Source organism: Antechinus flavipes, chromosome 3 (genome assembly GCF_016432865.1).
Source record: "Antechinus flavipes isolate AdamAnt ecotype Samford, QLD, Australia chromosome 3, AdamAnt_v2, whole genome shotgun sequence".
In the NCBI taxonomy this organism is placed as follows: Eukaryota; Metazoa; Chordata; class Mammalia; order Dasyuromorphia; family Dasyuridae; genus Antechinus; species Antechinus flavipes.
In genome coordinates this window covers 617,068,421-617,091,667 of record NC_067400.1, presented here as the reverse complement: position 1 = coordinate 617,091,667, position 23,247 = coordinate 617,068,421, and the positions used below count along the sequence as shown (strand labels likewise).

General features: G+C 45.6%; 1 protein-coding gene across 1 annotated transcript; it reads left to right on the top strand.

Annotated features, from left to right (window-relative positions):
- Positions 1 to 164: 164 nt before the first annotated feature.
- LOC127556327 (very-long-chain 3-oxoacyl-CoA reductase-B-like) lies at positions 165 to 22,786 on the top strand. The gene is made up of 11 exons (XM_051989409.1): positions 165 to 383; positions 992 to 1,038; positions 1,442 to 1,517; positions 2,453 to 2,563; positions 2,680 to 2,747; positions 3,245 to 3,289; positions 3,431 to 3,465; positions 3,602 to 3,683; positions 15,556 to 15,621; positions 15,877 to 16,026; positions 22,488 to 22,786. Exons 1-11 carry the CDS (start codon positions 209 to 211, stop codon positions 22,575 to 22,577), a joined length of 945 nt encoding a protein of 314 aa, XP_051845369.1. The 5' UTR covers positions 165 to 208; the 3' UTR covers positions 22,578 to 22,786.
- The last annotated feature ends 461 nt before the right edge of the window (positions 22,787 to 23,247 follow it).

Below are 23,247 nucleotides of genomic sequence, written 5' to 3'. Positions count from 1 at the left end.
ACAGGCCAGTCGTCCTACACCTCGGGGCTCGACCTTCTCCACTCCCATTTTCCAAGCGCCTGCCATGCCAGGATGCCCCTCCCTACCCAGAAAGACCTTAGGACCTGGGTGTTCCTATGACCTTTCATCCCTCACCCTCGGCAGCTGCAGAGCTGAGCCTGCCCCACACCAAACCTGTCCTGCTGAAATTCCGGGCTGTCCATCCAGGATGGCTCCATGGCTGGAAGGAAGCAGCTGGACCCTGCAGCTGCTGGGCACCGTGGCCGCAGCCTGGTGGCTTCTGCGAGCCGTCTGCTGGCTGGGCCGGGCCCTGATCCTCTTCGGGCTGCCCAGAGCTGGCCTGGGCTTTGGGATCTCTCTTAGGAAACAAGGGCCCTGGGCAGGTGTGTGGGGGGACGGGGAGGGGGGGGAGGGACAAGGGCTCTGGGGTCTCAAGGTCCAGTGCCTTAGGAAAGTCTGGGGGACTCCAGAGCCCAGATTCAAAATCCAGTCTGGTTTCTGATCACTATGGAGGCCCCTCCCTTCCCCCCCTCCACTTTTCTCACTTTTAAATGAGCATCGGGTTGCCCTAGGGCTGGCCTTGAACTGGATCCCTGGGGGAAGTGGCTAACCCTAAGGAAGCCATAGAATCTTTCTGGGCCTCAAGGCTGGCTTTGGCAATTTGTTTTTGTTTTGGGGAATGGAGTTGGACCAAATGATTCCCAGCATCCTCAGAAGCTTTACCTGACATCAGCTGATCTGTGCATGGCAAATGTGGGCGCTCACCCGCGGCCCTACGTCTGCGGGCCCCTTTTCTGGTTGAGTCCCACGGTACAAACAATTCTAAGTCCCTTCTGGCTCCTGAGCCGTGAGGTTGGCCTGAAAGGGAGGAGGCAGAGAACGAAGGTTCTCTCCCTGCCCCTTCCTGGGATTTCCCATTTGGGGGGTCCTCCAGAGGGTTCCTCCTCAGGGACCCAGAGACCCCCCTTCCCAGCCTCTTGTCTTCCCACAGTGGTAACCGGGGCTACGAGTGGAATCGGCAGGAGCTACGCTCACGAGGTAAGGGGGGATCCCAGGCCCATCGGAGTCTGTCTTTAAGCACCTGGTGTGCTCCCCTCTGTGTGCTCTGGTCATTTCCTAGAGCCTCGGGCCATGGTTGGCTCAGGGAGCTCTAGAAATTCTATACAAATGCAATGTGCGGGTGCATGTGTGATACATTTTCGCTAGACTAACATGGACAGATGAAGGATAGACCTATAGGACAGAGGGGTGGGTGGGTGGGTAAATGAGATGATGGATGGATGGTAGGTAGATATGTATTCCTGTATTTGTCCTCGGGGTTTTATTTCCCCCACATCCCTCTGTTCCACGGACACCCGCTTAGCTGGATGGGTCCTCTGGAGCTCTGGGAGGTTCTGTGGGTCCATGCTCTCAAGCTCCTCATTCTCCCGACTCCTTACAGCTGGCACGAAGAGGGCTCAATGTTGTACTGGTCAGCCGAGACCTGAGCAAGCTACGTCGGGAGGCAGAGGACATTGGTGAGGAGGGGAGGTGGGGGGCGTGCTTCCCAAGTGAAGGCTGGTCAAGGTTCCAAAAGGCCCCAGGGCTTTATAAGAGCTGGGGGTGATCCTGACCCATTCAGTCCCATGTTTTCTTTGGGTCCTTCTGATGAGGTTTAGATTTGGGGAACCCAAATGAAATTAGGGTTTCTGGTGGTCAGGGAGTTAAATGAGGTCAAGTGGCAGGTTCGGGGTTCAGGGAATCAAATGGAAGGGTTTGTCTCCCCTGTAACCCCTTGGGATTCGGCGCAAGCATAGGTTCTCCGTAAAGGAATTTACAGGCCCGAAAACCTAGATTGATAAAAGAGGTTTATTATGGGGATTAGAATTAAGGTTAAAGTCTAGTTAAGGAAATAGGTGAGGGCAAAGAGAAGAGGGCACTGGAAAAGAGCATTCCGGTGGGCAGAAGCTCCTTGGTGTGCCAAACATGGTATGGCTGGCATGTTTGGAAGCTCTGCCAAGAGAGGGTTTTAGTTTGTCCCTTTTCTAATAGGGGGCTTTGGCTACAAGCTGAAGGGGCTCGTGGGTGGAGTCTCACGTTCCAGCTTCCAGCTGGAATTTGAATTGAATTCAGTGGGTTTCAAGACTGAGCCAACCCCACCCAGATAACAAGATGAAGCTGTTTGTCCTTGGGGCAGGGTCCTTCACTGAGGCAGAATTGAAGGAGATTTTCTCCTTTAAGGATTTTCAGAGTTTGGGGGTCCCCTCTTCATTTCCCCCTCAAGCAATCAAAACTTAGATTCATTTAAGGGGAAAAGGACTTGGGGCAGGGTCCCTTATTGAGGCAGAGTTGAAGGAGATTTTCTCCTTCAAGGATTTTCAGGATCCCCAGGTCCCCTCTTCACTTCCTTGTGGATAACATAAGGAATGGGAGACTAAGCTTCCACTTCTGAATTCTCTGAGTGTTCCTACAGAGAGACACTATGGGAAGGAAACAAGAATCATCCAGGTGGACTTCACTGGAGGCTTGGAGATCTATGAGGCCATTGAGAAAGCCCTGGAGGGTCTAGACATCGGCATTCTAGGTACCCACCCATTCCCTCTCCCCTTACTCAGCGGGACCCCGGAATCGCTCCCCATCCCCTAGCTCTGATACCGTCCTGGTTTTTTGTTTGTTTGTTTGTTTGTTTGTTTTTTTCAGTTAACAATGTTGCTGTGCTTACCCAAAACAAGCTACAGAAGATACTGGATGTGGAGAATGCAGGCAAGGTAGAGGAAGCCCCCCTCCATTCACTCCCTCTTTCCATTTCTCTTCTTTTCCCTTCTTCTTGCCCTCTTTATCTGCCCCTTGCCCATTTCCCATCTTCCACTCTTCCAACCCTTCTACCAAAACCTGAAAGTACTTTGTGAGCTAAAATCAGGGCGGACACTGATCTGCTTTTGCTTCTGTGGCCAGGATGCTAATTAATGTGGCCAAAACGGGGCCTTCCAAATCCTGACAGATTGGGTTCACTTTACTATCAATTAATTTTGAAATATGGGTTTGTTTTCTTTGGGCTTTGGGCCAAGATTAGGGGGAGGGGATTTTTTGAGTGCTTGGAGAAAATTTCATAAGGGAGATTGGGGGGGTGTGGAGAGGGGGCCTTGAAAGATGAGAAAGAACTTTACATCTCGGCAAAATCCAAGCCGGAATCCATAGCCAGGCTGCTCCCCGGGGAAGTGAGAGCCACTGAGGCCGGAAAATAAGCTGTCTTCTGTCTTCCCAGAATTTCTCAGACACGATGAACTGTAACATGCTGTCAATGGTCCAGGTGAGACTGGGGCAGAAAAGAGACAGGGAGCATCCTTAGCAGGGGATGGGAGTGGGGGGGAGGAAAGATGAGGAGGGTTCCGGGGACACATGCTTTCTGGAAATGGACTAAGGGTGGCTCGGTTCCTCTCTTCCTTCCCAGATGACCCGGATCATCCTACCGCAGATGGCCGCCAGGTAGGGCCTCAGCCATCCCCTTCTCCCCGGCTCTAGGGCCCACCTTGCCATCCATACAGATAGAGGATCCAAGCCTCCATTCCCTCCCATTGCTTTGCCCTTGAATCACCCACAATCCTCTTCTCTAACTCCGCAGGGGCCGGGGAGTGATCATTAACATATCCTCCGAGGCTGGCAAACAACCTATTCCATTCTTTGCTTTATACTCGGCCACCAAGGTAAATGGGTCCCCCATCTGAACGAGCCCAGACCTGGTACACTTGTAAGGAACCGGGAACAAGAAAGAGGGTCAGGCATTGAGATGGACTGAGTGGTGTCAGATATGGAGCCCAGAGACATGGGAGGGCCCACTCTGCCTCCAGTTCCTGCAAAGTCCTTGAGCAACCAGCTCTCTCACTTATCCTTCTACTGGCTATAAAATGAGAGAGGACTAATGATCCCCATGATTCCTTTCTGAGAGCTGTGACCTTTACCCCATTCACTCACTGTCCTTGTAAGTTCAGTATTCACTTCCTGGGAGATGGCAGTGGAAGCTGAGATCTTTTCTCTTTCAACACTGATAATGCTGGCCACATGAGGAAGGACTCCGGTGATTATTAGAAATTATTAATGTCTCGCTGGGCTCCGTGCTCGGCTCTGGGGATAGGATAGAAGTCAATCAGTTTTTGCTTGAGCTAGGTTTGGGGCCAGGGAGAGTGGTTATTTTGAAATCCAGAAAGATCTGATCAAGGCCAGGAGGGGCATAAAGGGTCTAGGGATCTCCATAAAATGGAGACTCGAGCTAGAAGCAGCCAATGAGAGAAGGGTGACCACTCTTGCAGAGGAATACTCCCTGGAGAGGGGGCCAGACGGTTGGAAGGATGCTCCAGGGTGAGGAGCCCCCGGGGCTGGCAGCAAGAAGAGAAGAGACTTTGAAGTCCAGGAGGTTAAGGCCAGGGACAGAAGGAGAGCGAGATATTCCGGAAGTGTGTGAATTAGGTGGAGGAACTAGGGGTGCTTCCTAGACTGGGGAGTGGGACACACTATCTTCCAGCACGTGAAAGTGTGACGCGTACAAGAGCCATGCATTCTGCTTGGGCACAGAGGGTGTTTTACAGTTTACTTGCTAGGTAAGAAGGAGCTGTTAGAAGTTTTTTGAGCAGAGGATTGATGTAGACCTGTCTACATATAAGCAAAATGATCCTCAATGAGGTTCGAAGGACAGAAAGAAAGAAAGGACTAAAAAGGGGCACACGAGATGCCGGGAATATGGACACCCCAAGACCAACACTGGATACTAGCAGAGGGGAAAGGTCAGGAACAAAGATAATCCTAAAGCTCCAGTCAGAGGAGAATGGTTGGATAGTGGTACTGAGGTCAGAAAGAAGGCTGGTTAAAGGAAGGGGTAGCACTTTTTTCATCCTGAGTCCTCTGGAATCGTCTTGGATCATCGAATTGATCCGAGTAGCCAAGTCTTTCCCAGCCCATCATCCTTCCAATACTGCTGTCACTGCACAACGATCTCCTAGTTTTTCCTCACTTCAGTTTGCATCAGTTCTTGTGGGTCTTCTAATGTTTTTCTGGAACATCTTTCTAAATACATCTTAGGGAACAGTAATTAACCATTACGTGATTATATATGTGATATATGTAAAATATATAATACAGGATATATATATAGTAGTTAGCCATTACGTGATTATATATATGATATATGTAAAATATGTGATACATGATATATATATAGTAGTTAGCCATTATGTGATTATATATATAATATATGTAAAATATATGATACATGATATATATATAGTAGTTAGCCATTACGTGATTATATATATGATATATGTATACTATATGATACATGGTATATATATGATTATATGCTACGGCTTGTTTAGCCATTTACCAATTGATGGACTTCCCTTCAATTTCCAATTTGTTTTTGCCACCACAAAAGGAGCTGCCATAAATATTTTTGTACCTATATGTCCTTTTGTTCCTTTGATGTCTCTGGGTTACAGAGCCAATAGTGATACTGCCGGCTCAAAGGCTATGTAGTTTTATAGTTTCTGGGGCATAGTTCCAGATTGTTTTTCTAAATGATTGGACCAGGGGCAGCTAGGTGAGGCAGTAGACAGAGCACCAGCCCTGAAGTCAGGAGGACCTGAGTTCAAATCTGACCCACACTTAACACTTCCTGGCTGTGTGACCCTGGGCAAGTCACTTAACCCCAATTGCCTCAGCAAGGAAAAAAAAAAAAAAAAAAAGATTGGACCACTTCATTTCTCCACTAGCAATTCATGAATGTCCATATTTTCCCTCATATCTTCCAGCATTTGTTATTTCTTTTAGGTATGAGGTGATACATCAAAATTGTTTTAATTTGCCTTTTTCCAGTCAATAGTGATTTTTTATTTGACTGTGACTATAGTCAAAACTTTTTAAAATAACTTTTTTCTTTCAAAACTTTTTTTTTCCTTATGACTATACATAGCTTTGATTTTTTCTTCTGAGAGCTGTCTGTTCATATCTCTTGACTGTCAATCTGGAAATGGCTCTTATTTTTATACATTTGACTCAATTCTATACTTAGGATATATTTGAGAAGTGAGGGCTTTATTAGAGAAGCTTGCTTTAAAATTTTTGATATTATTTCATTGTCTATGGTATCTTTGAACAAAATGTAATTTTCCTGATTGAGCTGCTGCGTGGTACAATGGAGAGTGCGCCACACCTGGAGTCAGGATTACTTCCCTTCATGAGTTCTGGTCTCAGACATTTATGAGCTATGTGACTCTGACCAAGTCACTTAACCCTGTTTGCCTCAGTTTCTCATCTGTAAAATGAGTCAGAGAAGGAATTGGCAAACTACTCTATATCTTTGCAAAGAAAACCCAAAGGGGTCATAAAGAATTGGATTTTTCTGAGTAAAAAGAGGTTTCTCTGATTCTCATTCTCTCTGTGTGTCTCTGTCTCTTTGTTTCTCTCTGTCTCTCTCTCTCTCTGCCATCACTCTTTTCTCTCTCCCCTATAAAAGCTCTTCCTTGAAAGCCTCTTTTATATGAGAAAATTTCCTCCATTCTGCCTCTCCCTTCTCCTTCCTTCAGTGCATCCCTCTTTTTTACCTTTCCACCTTTTTTTCTGCCCTAATAATGATAAAGTTCTTAGGCATTACATTATCCTTTTCCCATGTAGAAAAATAAACAGTTTTACTTTATTGAGTCTCTTATGATTGCTAGTTCATGTTTACCTTTTTGCACTTCTCTTGAGTCTTCTATTTGAAGGTTAATTTTTCTCTTCACTTCTAGTCAGGAATGCTGGGAAGTTTTCTATTTCATTAAATATCCATTTTCCACTGAAGGAGTATGCTCAGTACTACTGGGTGCATGATTTTTGATTGTAATCCTCAATTTTTTGCCCTCCGGAACATAATATTTCATTTTTCTTTTTCTTTTTTTTATTAAAGCTTTTTCTTTTCAAAATATAGGCATGGATAATTTTTCAATGCTGACCCTTACAAAACCTTGTGTTCCAAATTTTCTCCTCCTTCCCTCATTCCCTTCCCTAGATGGCAGGTAATCCAAATATGTTACACATGTTAAAATATATGTTAAATCCAATATATGTATACATATTTATACAATTATCTTGCTGCATAAGAAAAATCAGATCCAAAAGGAAAAAAATGAGAAAGAAAACAAAATGCAAGCAAACAACAAAAAGATTGAAAGTGCTATGTTGTGGTCCATACTCAGTGGAACATGATATTTCAAACCCTTCACTTCTTTAATGTGGAAACTCTAAATCTTGTATAATTCTTACTATAGTTCTACTTTATTTGAATTTTTTCCCTTTATACTTCTACTTATAATATTTTCTTTTTTGACTTGGGAGCTCTGGAATTTGGCTACAATATTCCTGAGAGTTTTCATCTTGGGATCTCTTTCAGGAATTGATCAGTGGATTATTTTAATTTTTACGTTACCTTCTGCATCTGAGATATTGAAACAGTCTTCCTTTATAATTCACTGAGATATGATGTCTAGACTGTTTTCTGATCTTGGCATTCAGATAGTCCAATAATTCTTTTTTTAGTATATTTATTTTTAATACACATTGCTTTATGAATCATGTTGGGAGAGAAAAATCAGAGAAAAAGAGAAAAACAATGTGAGAGATACTAAAAAAAAAAAAAAAAATAGAAAAAAGAAGTGAACATAGCATGTGCTGATTTGCATTGGCTCCCTACTCTTTTTCTGGATGCAGATGGCGTTTTCTATCCAAAGTCTGTTGGGATTGCTTTGGATCACTGAACCACTGAGGAGAACCAAGTCTTTCATAGTTGATCATCACACAATCTTACTGTTATTGTGTATGATATATTTCTGCTTCTGCTTGTTTCACTCAGCATCAGTTCATCTAAATCTTTCCAGGCCTTTCTAAAATCAGCTTGTTCATCACTTTTTATAGAGCAATAATATTCCACTACCTTCATATACCACAACTTGTTCAGCCATCCCCCATTGATGGGCAGCCACTCCTTTTCCAATTCTTTGCCACCACAAAAAGAGCTGCTACAAGCATGTTTGCACATGTAGGTCCTTTTTCCTCCTTTATGATCTCTTTGAGTTACAGACCCAGTAATGACACTGCTGGGTCATAGGAGATGCACAGTTTGACAGCCCTTTGGACATGGTTCCCGATTGCTCTCCAGAATGGTTGGATCATTTCACAACTCTAACAGTGCATTAGTGTCCCAGTTTTCCCACGTCCTCTCCAACATTTATCCTTATCTTTTCCTATCATCTAGTCCCATAATTCTTAAATTATCTCTTCTTGACTTAATTTCCCAGATCACTTTTTTTTAATGAGAAATTTATCACTTTTTCCCTATCTTTTCATTCTTTTGACTTTATTTAATTGCTTCTTGAAGTCTCATGGAGTCATTAGCTTTCACTTGTCCAATTCGAATTTCTAAGGAATTACTTTATTCAGTGAGCTTTTGTGCCTCCTTTTCCATTTGGCCAGTTCTGTTTTTTAAGATGTTATTTTCTTCAGCATTTTTTGTGCCTCTTCCCAAGCTGTTAACTCTCTTTTCATAATTTTCTTTCAACATTTACATTTCTTTTCCCAATATTTCCTTTACTATTTATCTCTTTCCTTCAATCTTTCAGGATGTCTTGTTGGAGTGTATGTATTCAGTTATGTCCAACTCTTTTTTTTTAATTTTAATTTAATAATTACTTTATATTGACAGAATCCATGCCAGGGTAATTTTTTTTTACAGCATTATCCCTTGCACTCGTTTCTGTTCCGATTTTTCCCCTCCCTCCCTCCACCCCCACCCCTAGATGGCAAGCAGTCCAATATATGTTAGATATGTTGCAGTATATCCTAGATACAATATATGTTTGCAGAACCGAACAGTTCTCTTGTTGCACAGGGAGAATTGGATTCAGAAGGTAGAAATAACCCGGGAAGAAAAACAAAAATGCAGATAGTTCACATTCATTTCCCAGTGTTCTTTCTTTGGGTGTAGCTGCTTCTGTCCATCATTTATCAATTGAAACTCAGTTAGGTCTCTTTGTCAAAGAAATCCACTTCCATCAAAATATATCCTCATACAATATCGTTGTCGAAGTGTATAATGATCTCCTGGTTCTGCTCATTTCATTCAGCATCAGTTCATGTAAGTCTCTCCAAGCCTCTCTGTATTCATCCTGCTGGTCATTTCTTATAGAACAATAATATTCCATAACATTCATATACCACAATTTACCCAGCCATTCTCCAATTGAAGGGCATCCATTCATTTTCCAATTTCTAGCCACTACAGACAGGGCTGCTACAAACATTTTGGCACATACAGGTCCCTTTCCCTTCTTTAGTATTTCTTTGGGGTATAAGCCCAATAGAAACACTGCTGGATCAAAGGGTATGCACAGTTTGATAATTTTTTGGGCATAATTCCAGATTGCTCTCCAGAATGGTTGGATTCGTTCACAACTCCACCAACAATGCATCAGTGTCCCAGTTTTCCCGCATCCCCTCCAACATTCATCATTATTTTTTCCTGTCATCTTAGCCAATCTGACAGGTGTGTAGTGGTATCTCAGAGTTGTCTTAATTTGCATTTCTCTGATCAATAATGATTTGGAACACTCTTTCATATGAGTGGTAATAGTTTCAATTTCATCCTCTGAAAATTGTCTGTTCATATCCTTTGATATGTCCAACTCTTTATGATCTCATTTGGTATTTTTCTGGCAGAGATACTGGAATGGTTTGCCATTTCTTTCTCCAGTTCATTTTGCAGTTAGAAAACCGAGGAAAACAGGGAGAAGTGTCTAAAGTCACAGAAATGGCTTTATGATACCGGAAAGGTTTGCCATTTCTTTCTCCGGTTCATTTTGCAGTTGGAAAGCCGAGGAAAACAGGGAGAAGTGTCTAAAGCCACAGAGGTGACTTTATAATATCAGAAAAGTTTGCCATTTCTTTCTCCAGTTCATTTTGCAGTTGGAAAACTGAGGAAAACAGGGAGAAGTGTCTAAAGCCACAGAGGTGGCTTTATGATACCGGAAAGGTTTGCCATTTCTTTCTCCAGCTCATTTTGCAGTTGGAAAACCGAGGAAAACAGGGAGAAGTGTCTGAAGTCACAGAGGTGACTTTATGATATTGGAAAGGTTTGCCATTTCTTTCTCCAGTTCATTTTGCAGTTGAAAAACTGAGAAAAACAGAGAGTCACCTAAGTAATACATATCTGAGATCAGAGTTAAACTCGGGGAAATGGATATTCCTGACTCCAGGTCCAGCGTTCTATGTGCTACCTACTTGATTGTTGGACTTGGATCCAATGAGCATTTTTCTTTTAAGCTTTTTTTTTTTTTTTTTTTTTTGGTGGCTGTTTCACATTGTTGGCTTCTAAGTTTATATCTTGATCTTCCCTGACAGCATGGTAGCTTTTTGTGGACAAGGGTTTGTTTGTTTTTTGAGGAGTGGAGGCGACAGAAGGGGGGGTGTTTCGGGTGTTGTATGAAATTTTTCCAGCCTATTTCTTGACTTTGAACTTTAAACTTGGGCTCTGCTTTCCTAGGGGTGGGGAAACCCTGTCCCGAGTTTTTTCAGTGCTCTGTTTTCAGAGCTGGTTCCGGGAGTCTGTAAATTGTGGGTGTTTCCAAGGTGGTGTGATCTGGGGAGAGGCCTGCTCACTGCTATCCAGATCTGCCCTCCGGCCTTGGCACAGAAAGGGTTCCTGCTCTCTTACAGTCACCAGTGCTAGTGTTCCTCTGGAACCGTGCCTAGGTCCCCTGCTGCCCTGCGGGCACGAGTACTGCCTTTCCCTTTGCCTCCATACTGAGATCCCTGCTTCCTTGTGACTGATTGCTGGAACTGCTCCCCAGAATTTTGACAATCACCCAGTGCCAGGAAGAGGTCCCCCGTCATCTGTTTCTGACCAGTTGTCTGGACCCCTGCAACTGGTGCTGCAGTCAGCTGCCTCCCGGGCTCACCACTGGTGTCCCTGCCATCCACCCTGAGGAGACAGACCCTTCCTGATGACCCCTAAGTTGTCGTAGGGAAAATGTCTCCCCGTGACCTCTTGTTGGCTCGCTGCTCCAAAATTTGAATGCCTCATTCTTGGAAAATTGTTGGGCAGGAGATGTGGGGAGCGTTCAGCTGGTCCCTCCTAGGTCTGACACGCTAGGGTGCGGGGCCCCTCCGTGGCTGACATCCTCCTTCCTGTGTCCCTGCAGTTCCGCCGTCCTCTGCTCCAAAGCCCCCGCTGTCGGAAGGCCCTTCCCGGCTCCGCCGTTCTCTGTTCTGAGCCCTGGCCAGACCCCAGAGACCCCCCAGTCTAGCACGGCCTTAAGCTGGAGGCTCCAGAAGCCTAGAAGCCTCCTCACTGTCACCCGGGGAAGGGAAGCAGATTCTGGGAGGGGAGAAAATCCAAGTGCGTTGTGCTTTTCCCAGGGCTCCAAGCTTCAGGGAATTCCGAATAAGTGATTAAAGAGAAGGTAAAGATGCAGCAGAAGGGAGAAGTGGTCCCAGAGTACCCCAGGGCTGTGACAAGGACAGGTCTGACCAAGATCAGCCGAGCTCCTAATGGGCGGGTCCACAGGGCCAGCTCGGATCCAAGGGATTCAGCAGATCCAAGGGTGGATATATGGTGGGAAAGAGACCGATGTCGACGAGATGGCAGCTTGTTTGAAACCACTAGGGGGCACCACAGTGCACAAAGTACTACAGCCCAGAGCCTCACTGGCTGTGTGACCCCCATAAATGACTTAATGTCTGATTGCCTCAATGTCCTCATCTGGAAAATGGGGATAATAAGAGTGTTCCCTCCAAGGGTTATTGCGAGGATCAAATAAGATGATAATTGTAAAGCACTTAATGAAGAGCCTAGAACATAGTGAGCCAGAAGAGCTGACTGAGGCAGACAGAAGTAATGTGTGAGCCGGGAAGTCTGGGAGGCTGTATTTGAAGATAAATCCTCCTGCTTCCAAGTCCAGTGTCCTCTCCAAGCAAACACCTCTCCCCTATAATATAGTAGCGGGCAGAGCCCGATCCAAAGGAGTTTTGGCAGGCCAGAGCATGGGCGGAGGCAGAGGGAAGGTCTAATAAGATGAAACTGCGTGGGGATGGACGTCGCCTTTTGTTAGGTACAGAATACGATTGGTTGGGTGGACAGTGGCTTATCTGAAAAAGTTCTGGAGGTTTCAGTGAATCGCAAGTGCAGTGTCTGTATTATTGTGACCTGGCAGCCAAAAAGCAAGTTAAGTCTCGGGTTCTGGGAAGAAGGTCATGACACGTTCCTAGAGCAAACTGTTGCTCAGTAGCATCTCTCTGTATTCTTCTCTGGCAGGACCATGTCAAGACTCTTGCATTCTCTTCTGAACACTATTCTTTTGAAAACAATTAATGGTATTTTATTTTTCCAAATGTGCAAAGATAGTTTTCTCAACATTCACCTTTGCAAAACCTTGTTGAATGCTACCTATGCTTTGGGAAGAAAACTGACAGTCTGGAAAACATCCGGGATGCTGAAGGGCCTTCCAGGATGTACCATAGGAGACCTGTTTACAAAAGTAGGAGAGCTTCTTCGCAGCCCCCAGATGCTAGGGTCCCCACACCAAAAAAGCCCAATCTTTCTTTGCCTTGTGTCGATTTTGATGAAGCTTATTTAGGAATATGGGCACTAGGTGGCGCCATAGTGTATAGAGTCCTAGGCCTAAATAAGGGAAAAGTTATCTTTTTGAGTATAAATCTGAGTTCAGGGCACGTCACCTATGTTTGCTTCACTTTTCTCATCTGTAAAATGGGCTGGAGAAGGCATGGCAAATTGCTTTGGTCTCTTTGCCAGAAAGAAAGGAAAAGAAAGAAAGAAAGAAAGAAAGAAGAAGGGAGGGAGGGAGGGAGGGAGGGAGGAGGGAGGGAGGGAGAGAGGAAGGAAGGAAGGAAGGAAGGAAGGAAGGAAGGAAGGAAGGAAGGAAGGAAGGAAGGAAGGAAGGAAGGAAGGAAGGAAGAGAAAAAATTCCTAAATGGGATCACTAAGAATCTGACAGGACTGAAAAATGAATCAACAATAAGTATTTAGAGAGAGATGTTCTCTCCAGATAGAATATAAGCCCCTGGAGCCTATGTGAATAATACTGAGAAGGCCAATTCTGCTCATTTCTAGCATGCATGGTGTATTTAGGAGGCCACACAGTACAGTGAGTAGAGTGCTGGATTCAGTCAGAGGAGCTGAGTTCAAATCCTGCCTCTGACACTTACCACCTTGTGTGAACGTGGGCAAAAACCAGGTTGCTGAGGCGTTTTGGTTACGTGCAACTCTCCGTGACCTGTTTGGACTTTTCTTGGCAGTGATACAGGAGTGGTTTGTCATTTCCTTTTCCAGCTCATTTTACAGATGGGAAAACTGAGGCAAACAGAACTAAGTGACTTGCTTAGGATTACACAGCTAGTGCATGTCTGAGGTTGAATTTGAACTCTAGGAAGATAAATTTTCGCGACTCCAGGCCTGGTGCTCTATGCATTATGGTGCCCCCTAGTGGCCTCAGATACTGGCTCTTTTGGCCTTTGCATCCTTCACACCTATGCCTTCCACAGGGAAGGGGAACCCAAAATTCACAGCAGCAAAATGCTTTAGAAGTCCATCTTTTCCAGAAGAAACTGAGTCCCAGAGAAATGATTTGCCCTCACTCAGTCGGCTATTAAATGGCCGTCCTGGGATATGAACTCAATTCCTCTGCCTCTAAATCCAGCACACTTTCCATTTTGTTTCTCCAAATCTCATAGCAGAATCTGAGGAACACAGTCAGCACTTAATAAATGTATGGGACACGGTATGTAGGCACTTAATAAATGCTTGTGAGTCGGTTGGTTTTCTCTGTCCGAGGAAGAGTCGGGCTCTCTCTGAGGTTCCTAATGCCTCGGAAGGGGAGTGGGAGTCAGCGCTGAGGGGAAGCCCTGGGCAGGGAAGACTTCCTAGAAGTCAGGGTGGAGGAGGGGTGGTGGATCCAGAAACATTGTGGAAGAGCTCAGAGAGCGCAGGGAGCCCTGGAGGTCAGGGTGGTCAGGAAGGGCTTCCTGGAAGGGAGAAATCTGACCGGACTTTGAATGACACAGGAAATTGTCAGGGTCAGTGGAAAAATTCCTCTATTGTTTTGGGAACCGCAGGGCCGCTAGGTGGCGCTAGAGCGTGTAGAGTCAGGAAGGCTCTTCATGAGTTCAAATCTGACCTGGGACACGAGCTGTGTGACCCTGACCAGGTCACTTCATCCTGTTTGCCTCAGTTTCCTCATCTGTAAAATGAGCTGGAGAAGGAACTTTGTCGTTTTGTGGCCAAGTTTTGTCGTTCAGTCACGTCCGATTCTTTGTGCCCGAGGAGGAAGAATTCGATATGACTTAAATGAGCGAATCCCGGAGAGAGGCCAGTCTTACTACAGTGTGGCTGGAACATCCACGAGCCGGAGAGAGTGCTGATGGGGGCCAGGAAGACCTTGAATCTGGCTCAATACAAACTCCCCTCCTTCCTAGCCTGCAGCTTCCTTCCCCAGCATTATTGCACACAAGCGCAGTAGGATCACAAATGGAGAACTAGAAGAGCCCCTAGAGGCCATCTCCTCATTTTACAGATGGAGAAACTGAGGCTTGGAGAGCTTAAGTGACTTATCCATGTAAATCTCAGAAATAAGATTTGAGAGCAACCCGGATCCAGTCTTCTTCCCACTGGACGCTATAGTTTCCTATCTGCGATGCGTGTTAGGGCCCGATCGGCTTTCTTGCCACATCCCGTATAGAACATTGTACGCCCCACTCCCCCACTCCCTGACCTCCCTCTCCCTATTCACCTCCACTTCTAAGAATCTCCAGCTTCCTCCAGATACCACTGTCTACATCAGGGCCTTCCCGATCTTTCACCCTGTCCCATGCACTAGGGTTTCCCTTATCAGTTTTGTACTCTTCGATAAATAATAGTAACTAGCACGTACAGAACACTCCAAGATTTGCAGTGTGCTTTACAAGGATCCCATTCGACCCTCATAACCACCTTGGGAGGAGCTACTATCATGATGTCCATTTTACAGATGTGGAGCTTGAGGCAGAGACGGAGGTTCAGTGCCTTGCTTAGGGTCACACAGCTAGTGCATGTGTAAGGCAGAATTTGCACTCGGATCTTCTTGAAGCCAGATCCAGCACTGGTCATCATGCTACTAGCTGGCTACGTATGTTTCTCGGGAAGTCCCTCTAAGGGCAGGGATTGCTTTTTTAAATTTAATTTTATTTTCTCTCCAGTGCCCAGAGGATCTCCTGCATATGGCAGGCGATGAAATACTTCCTGGCTGTTTGATTGGTTACTAGAACCATCAGATTTATCCCAGAAAAGAAAAGGCCTCTGGCAGGAACTCGCCCCTAGGATTTGGAAGGATGTTATGTAGAGCCCTGTTAAGGAGAGCTGCCCCAGAGTGGAGCGGGATGCCTAGGGAGGGAGGGAGCTCCCTGTCCTTGGGGCTCTTCCGGCAAAAGCTAGAGGGCTACGGCTCAGGGAGAGAGCTGCACTCTGGGTCCCTTCTGATGCTAAAACGCCCTCCCTCTCCCTCCTAGGCCTTCGTGAATAGCTTCTCTCAGGCTATAGCCTGTGAATACCGGTCCTCCGGAATCACTGTGCAGGTACCGTGTGGGGGTGAGCGGGAGGGCTTTTGTCATGGTTAGGGTGCGAAGGGATGGACGATGGGAAGGTCTCTGACATGGGGAAGAGCTTGGGATGGGGCCACAGGGGCCAAGGCCAATGGGATCAGTGAGAGACTGAGTCAGGGACAGGAGGGTGGGAGCAAAGATGGCCGAGCAGGTAAGGGGGGGGAAGCCTTGGGAAGGTGGCGAGAGCGAGTTCTAACCCTTCTGTGCTTCATTGCTTTCTTCCTGCAGACCCTCACCCCTCTGCTCGTTTCCACCAACATGTCCAAGATGCCCCCCTCCAAATTCTTGGTGATATCTTCAGATGACTTTGTCAGAGAAGCCTTGGATACCGTGGGAGTCTCTGCCTTCACCACTGGGTGTCTCCTACACTGTGTACAGGTGAGTGACAGGGGTGCCCCACGTGTTGAACGAAGGAGGATGGGTCCAGGCTGACTCCTAACTGGAGGGGTTGGCGAAGGAAGGAAGGAAGAAAGAAGGAAGGAAAGAAGGAAGAAAGGAAGGAAAGAAGGAAGACAGGAAGGAGGAAAGGAAAGAAGGAAGAAAGGAAGGAAGGAAAGAAAGAAGAAAGGAAGGAGGAAAGGAAAGGAAGGAAAGAAAGAAGGAAGAAAGGAAGGAGGAAAGGAAGGAAGGAAGGGAGGAAGGAAGAAAGGAAGGAGGAAAGGAAGGAAGGAAGGAAAGAAGGAAGACAGGAAGAAGGAAGGAAAGAAGGAAGAAAGGAAGGAAAGAAGGAAGAAAGGAAGGAAGGAAGAAAGGAAGAAGGAAGAAAGGAAAGAAGGAAGAAAGGAAGGAGGAAAGGAAGGAAGGAAGGGAGAAAGGAAGGAAGGAAAGAAGAAAGGAAGGAGGAAAGAAACGAAGGGAGGAAAGATTCATTAAGAACTTCTTACCAGCCAGATGTGGCTAATAAATATCTCATTTATTACAAATATCTCATTTAATCCTCCTAACAACCCTGAGAAGGTAGGTGCCATTATTTTCTAGTTGAGGAAATTGAGGCAGAAAGACATTCAGTGACTTGCTTTAAACTCAGACTCAGAACTCTAGCCACTGTCACCTGTTTCCACACACCTGGATAGAAGTTGGGCCTGGGGGAAAGGAGAGGAAGAATATTTTTGAGCAAAAGCAATGGGCTCCAGAGAAGATTGGGGTCATGAATAAAGTCAGGGACCTGCCCCAGGTGCGGCGTCATGAAAGAACATTGGATTGGGAGTCAAAAGACCTGGGGTTAAACCCTAGCCTTTCTATTCACTGGGCCCATCATCAGCCATTTTGTCCAAGGTGTGTCTGGTACCTTGGAAAGAACACCGGATTAGGAAATCCCAGTCCCGGGGTGAGATCTTGAGCAAGGTACTGAATATTTCTGAGACTCAGTTTCCTCATTTGTAAAATGAAGGGAGATGAACCATGGGCTCTAAAGTGGTGATTCTGAGACCTAAGACTCTAGAATTGCTTTTTCCCCCCGAGGCAATTGGGGTTAAGGGACTTGCCCAGAGTCACACGGCTAGGAAGTGTTAAGCATTTGAGACAGATTTGAACTCAGGTCCTCCTGATTTCAGGGCTGGTGCTCTATCCACTGTGCCACCTAGTTGCCCCCAGAATTGTTTTTTAACGTGTGAAATGAGGGTGGCTTTTGCCAGGTGATCTCCGTAGTCACTTATAACTTTGAATCCTCCTTTTGGGGAGGATGGGCTCCTGGATCTGGATTTCTTAACTGGTAGGGAGCTCCCGGTGAGGGCTCTCCTCTCCCCAAACAAATCTAGGGTTGTTGAGTTGCCTGGGTCCCTGAGTGGGCCCCACATCCCGTCAGTATCCATGCTGGCCCTTTGGCCCCTTAGCTCCTCCACCACATTGTTTCTGGGGTGTTCAGATGTTCTGAGAAAGTCATCAGAGCAACCCCCCCCTCCGTCTGACATGGAGACTTTAGACGTCAGGGGTCACTGAAAGAAGTGACCCCTTCCCACCAGACTTACAGTAGGCACATTAGAACCCTTTCTCCGGCGCCAGTTGTTATATTATTAGGCAGAACAGTGGGGACGCACTTACCCAGAGCCTTTTTGTCCAATGCTCTAATCTCCAAGAGCTTAGTTTTTGGGGAACCTCAGTTTTAAAGCCCAGAACACTCTAAACTTGGTTATCAGGACCGCAGTCAGCTCTACAAACTCCAATGATGTAAGATGCACTTAGCTAGAACCCACTGTAAGTAACTGTTATCAATAATCTAAAGTTCAGATATCTAGAACATAATGGCTCCGTCGGCGCTCAAGAACTCAGTTCTTCAGAATTGGGGGCACTAAGACTTAGTTATTTGGCAAGCTGTTCTGTAGAAGTACCTGATGAGACCCCAAAAGAAACACCAGTGTGAACGGCACAAAATGTGCACGTGTGCATGCAAGCTTCTGCATCTCCCTCTGAGGAGAACCCGTCAAGGATTTATCTGAACCTATCGACTCTTGTTCAACACAAAATTCTAACGATGCTGGGGCTGTGGTTCTCTAAATCCAGAGGAGAGTCAAATTGGCAAATTAGAGAAGCACAGACGATCCACTGAAAGGGGATGGACTCGGGGTGCAGACCCACACAGAAGGTTTAGGATGTGGCCACTGGGGGAATTTGCTCACACTTCTCCCAAGGCCTTTTCTCTCTCTTTCTCAAGATGGGGGAGAAGTGGGAAGGAGAGGAATAAATAGATTTAATTTACTTTTTTAAAAGCTTAGGAAGGACCCATGGAGTCAGCTAGAGAAGGGCAGGGTGATGGATGGATGTACGTGATGGAAGCAAAAGACAACAGACAAGGCTGGGTCTTAGAAAGCCAAGTTCTTATAAGTTAGGATGTTAGACAAATGGGTCGGGAGAAATGGTATGGATATCTTTTTTTTTTTTTTAAGTCAGTCAGGTTAAGTGACTTGCCCAGGGTCATAGAGCCAGTAAATGTCTGAGACCAGATTTGAACTCAGGTTCTCCTTATTCCATGGCCTGTGTTGTATCCACAGCACTATGTAATGCTCTAGTGGGCCATTTTAGAAAGCTCCCCAAGTTTTTTGTTTTTGTTTCTTTTGTTTTTATTTTGTTTCTTAAAAAGAAAATGAATTTTTTAATGTTTACACATGTTGGATTTGACATATATTTTATTAATATATATTGGATTGCTTGCCATCTAGGGGAGGGGATGGGGGGAAGGAGAAAATCTGAAATACAAGGCTATGCAGGGGTTAATGTCAAATTATCCGTGCCTATGTTTTGGGGGAAAAAAAGCTTTATAAAAAAAAGAAAAGAAAATGACTTTTTGATCATAGACTATAGTGGTGGCAAGGATTCGCATGACCATTTTGAGACCAGTTGCTTCATTTTACAGAACAGGAAGCTGAGGCCCCACAAAAGGTCACAGGTTGGAAAATTCATAGTGAGGCAGCAGTGTGTCAGAAAAAGAGCTGGGGGTATTAGTGGACCACAAGCTCCACATGAGTCGGCCACGTGACGGGGTACCCAAAAAAGTGTAAAGAGGGGCACAGCTTCCTAGTTGCAATCCTCTCTATTTCACCGGGACACCTGGGTTTAGTTCTGGGCATCATGGTTTAAGAAGGACATCGATGTACCATCTAATGTCCAGTAATGGGCAGCCAGGATGGTGAGGGGCTGGGTAGCCACATTATACGATCAGCTGAGGGAATTGGCGGTCTTTAATCTGGGAAGACACAAGGCGGACACGAAGGCTGTAGGAGAGGGATTTGTCGTGTTTGTTGGGCTCAGACGGCAGGACTGGGAAGAAAGGATGGGAAGGGGGAAGGGGAAAAGGAGGCTACCAATGACCAATTTTGGCTTGAGCTCCGGGTGAGCTTCCTGATGAGAGCTGTCCCAAAGGTCAAGGTTCTGCCTCGAGAAGCGAGATCTTCCAGGCGACGCTTTGATTTTTGTAAAGATTCTGTTCCTTTGTGGGCTGTCTGAAACGCCAACAAACGCCAAACTGTTACAAACCGTGGGGACATAATTTATACAATGTTAGATCATCCGAGAGCTCGCCTCCCAGATGCGATACAGTTGTTCTTTTAGAAACAGCAGGAAGATCGGGACACAAAGTAACAGTCCATAACTCACATGCCCATAAATCCGAGAGGCAGCAAGGTGGCGCTGCAGTGGGTTCACTTTTCTGAGTGCAAATTCAGCCTCAGTCCCTTATAGCTGTGGGACCCGGGCAAGTCACTTAGCCCTGTTTGCCTCAGTTTCCTCATCTGCAAAATGAGCTGGAGAAGGAAATAGCAAAGTATCTTTGCCAAGAGAACCCCAAAGGGGTCCCAAAGAGTTGGATGTGACTGAAAACGACTTGACAAGAACAAATAAGTGATTATGCTGTACTACTTTTCACATCAGAAGGGAGAGGAAGGGGAGGAAGCATTTCTTTTATATATATATATATATATATTTTATTTTATAATAACTTTATATCAATAGAATCCATGCCAAGGTAATTTTTTTTTACATTATCCCTTGCACTCGCTTCTGTTCCGATTTTTCCCCTCCCTCCCTCCACCCCCTCCCCTAGATGGCAAGCAGTCCTATATATGTTAGATATGTTGCAGTATATCCTAGATACAATATATGTTTGCAGAACCGAACCGTTCTCTTGTTGCACAGGGAGAATTGGATTCAGAAGGTGTAAATAACCCGGGAGGAAAAAATGCAGATAGTTCACATTTGTTCCCAGTGTTCTTTCTTTGGGTGTAGCTGCTTCTGTCCATCATTTATCAATTGAAACTTAGTTAGGTCTCTTTGTCAAAGAAATCCACTTCCATCAAAATATGTCCTCATACAATATCGTTGTCGAAGTGTATAATGATCTCCTGGTTCTGCTCATTTCACTTAGCATCAGTTCATGTAAGTCTCGCCAGTCCTCTCTGTATTCATCCTGCTGGTCATTTCTTACAGAACAATAATATTCCATAACGTTCATATACCACAATTTACCCAGCCATTCTCCAACTGATGGGCATCCATTCAATTTCCAGTTTCTAGCCACTACAAACAGGGCTGCCACAAATATTTTGGCACATACAGGTCCCTTTCCCTTCTTTAGTATCTCTTTGGGGTATAAGCCCAGTAGTAGCACTGCTGGATCAAAGGATATGCACAGTTTGATAACTTTTTGGGCATAATTCCAGATTGTTCTCCAGAATGGTTGGATTCGTTCACAACTCCACCAACAATGCATCAGTGTCCCAATTTTCCCGCATCCCCTCCAACATTCATCAGTATTTTTCCCTCTCATCTTAGCCAATCTGACAGGTGTGTAGTGGTATCTCAGAGTTGTCTTACTTTGCATTTCTCTGCTCAATAGTGATTTGGAACACTCTTTCATATGAGTGGTAATAGTTTCAATTTCATCCTCTGAAAATTGTTCATATCCTTTGACCATTTATCAATTGGAGAATGGCTTGATTTCTTATAAATTTGAGTCAGTTCTCTATATATTTTGGAAATGAGGCCTTTATTAGAACCTTTAACTGTGAAGATGTTTTCCCAGTTTGTTGCTCGGGAGGAAGCATTTCTATAGCATCTATGCTACACCTGGTGCTGTGCTAAGCACTTTATAAATATCTCATTTTACTCTCATGACAACCCTGAGAAGTAAGTGCTATTGTTATCCCCATTTTATACTTAGAGAAACTCAGGCCCATTGAGAGTGGGTCACATGGCTAGTAAGTGAGATCAGATTTGAATTCAGGTCTTTCTGACTCCAGGCTCAGCACTCTATCCACTACATTACCAGCGGCCTCATCCTCAGCATTCTCTGCTCCCCAAGACCTCATCCTCTGATTGACCGGCTCTTTCTAGAACTTCCATTTTGAGGAGAAAGTCCAGGCAACTGTTATTTTCAGCCCTCTTTTCAGCTGCATTGTAGGCTCATTTGCATAGAACTTCCCCTATCTTTTCCCTTTCCCCCTTTGAACTTCTTCATAGGTATATTCTTCCCTTTTAGAATGAAAACTTCTTGAGGGCGGGAACCATCTTTGTTCTGCTTATATTTATATTTCCAGTACTTGAGCAAATACCTGGCACCTATTAATAAACTTATTGATTGACTAGCAGTATAATATACAGCATGCACATGGAAGATTCTTAGAATGTCAGAGCCGGGAAGGCTCTTAGAATAGGGGATGTCAGAGCTGGGAGGACCCAAAGAATAGAAACTATTAGAACTAGAAAGAACCTTACAACGGAGAACGTAAGAGTTGGGACTTTGGATATGGAATGCCACAGTCCTTAGAAGTGGGGATTTCGGAGCTGGGAAAGGCCTTAGTATATGAAATGTCAGAGTGGGGAGAGTTCTTAGGACAGGAAATGTCAGGGCTGGGAGGGCCCGACAAATAGAGACTATTAGAATTAGAAGGGACCTTAAAACTTTGACTATAGAATGCCACAGTCCTTAGAAGAGGGGATGTCAGAGCTGGGAGGGCTCTTAAGACAGGGAATGTCAGAACTGAGGCGGGGGGGGGGGGCGGCTTAGAACAGGGAATGTCAGAACTAGAAGGGCTTAGAGATCATTTAGTCTAGACTGACAAACTCCTGACCTGAAAAATTCCAAAGTGCTGCCCAAGCCAGATTAAAATACAATTGGGAAATACTTACCAAAGTAAATAAAATTTAATTCATAGCTAATGTTCATCCGTGATCTCCTAAGTCAGCAGTTATCCACGGGATTCTTTCTCGGGGAATTGTCCAAGGAGGTCCCAAGGGAGAAAGCACGGTGGGCCCCGTGCTCGGGGCCTGAGTCCAGGCCAGATCTGGGTCTGGGAGCCGGCCTGAGGCCAGGGGTGCCTCCTGACCACTCTGCTCCCTCTTTTTTTCAGAGCTTGCTGTTGAGTCCACTGTTGTCCAACTTCAAGTGCCTCCAACTGCTTCTGGCATTCTCACCTGTCAAACGATTTAGAAGAAGCTGAAGTTGTGGGAAGTTGTGGGGCGGAATCGGAGGCCCTTTGTTGGAGGAGGGAAATGTGACTAGTGCTTCTGGGAAGAGGGGCAAATGGAGGAGTCTCCTCTCATTGGCTCATCCCTTTGCTCTGCTTCCTAGAGTCCCTTCTAAGAGCAGCCTCAGTTCAAGAAGCAACTGTTGTAATTTGCCATAATAAATGACTTTCTCTCCATCTTATCAACTGTTGTATGGCTAAGCCCACTCACCCCCATCTGGGTCTCATCTGGGTCCATGGTCCAAATGGGAATCCTGGGTCTGAAGGCACCTCCACCCCTCGCTGTTCCCAGGTTTGTTGCATGGAGCGTAGCGGAAGCTGCCCAACCTCTCTTCCCCATGGGAGTCCTTGCTGTGGAAGGGGCCAGAGAGGACAGGAGGGAAGGGGGAAACCCAGGGGGCCTCCTTGTCCCCTACCTCCTAATTCGGAGGCTGGGGGAGGGCAATACCATTTACCAGCCTCGGGAGCTCTGGTTCCAGGCTTGATGTCAACTCTTTCCCTGTTTTTCTCTGTTACCCTGGGCAACTGACTTCCATTGTGGGGAGTCCCAGCCCTGACATCCCCAGTTCTAAGGACCGTGGTGGTCCATATTCAAAGTCCCTCCCAACATCCTCAGGTCCTCAGGTCTAAGTTCCCTTCCAGC

Excerpts from the sequence above, each read along its gene's own strand:
- LOC127556327 (XM_051989409.1), top strand. The coding sequence starts at position 209 with ATGGCTCCATGGCTGGAAGGAAGCAGCTGGACCCTGCAGCTGCTGGGC. Across the intron at positions 3,466-3,601 it reads CTACCGCAGATGGCCGCCAG|GGGCCGGGGAGTGATCATTA; the intron begins GTAGGGCCTCAG and ends CTAACTCCGCAG. Across the intron at positions 15,622-15,876 it reads CCTCCGGAATCACTGTGCAG|ACCCTCACCCCTCTGCTCGT; the intron begins GTACCGTGTGGG and ends TTCTTCCTGCAG.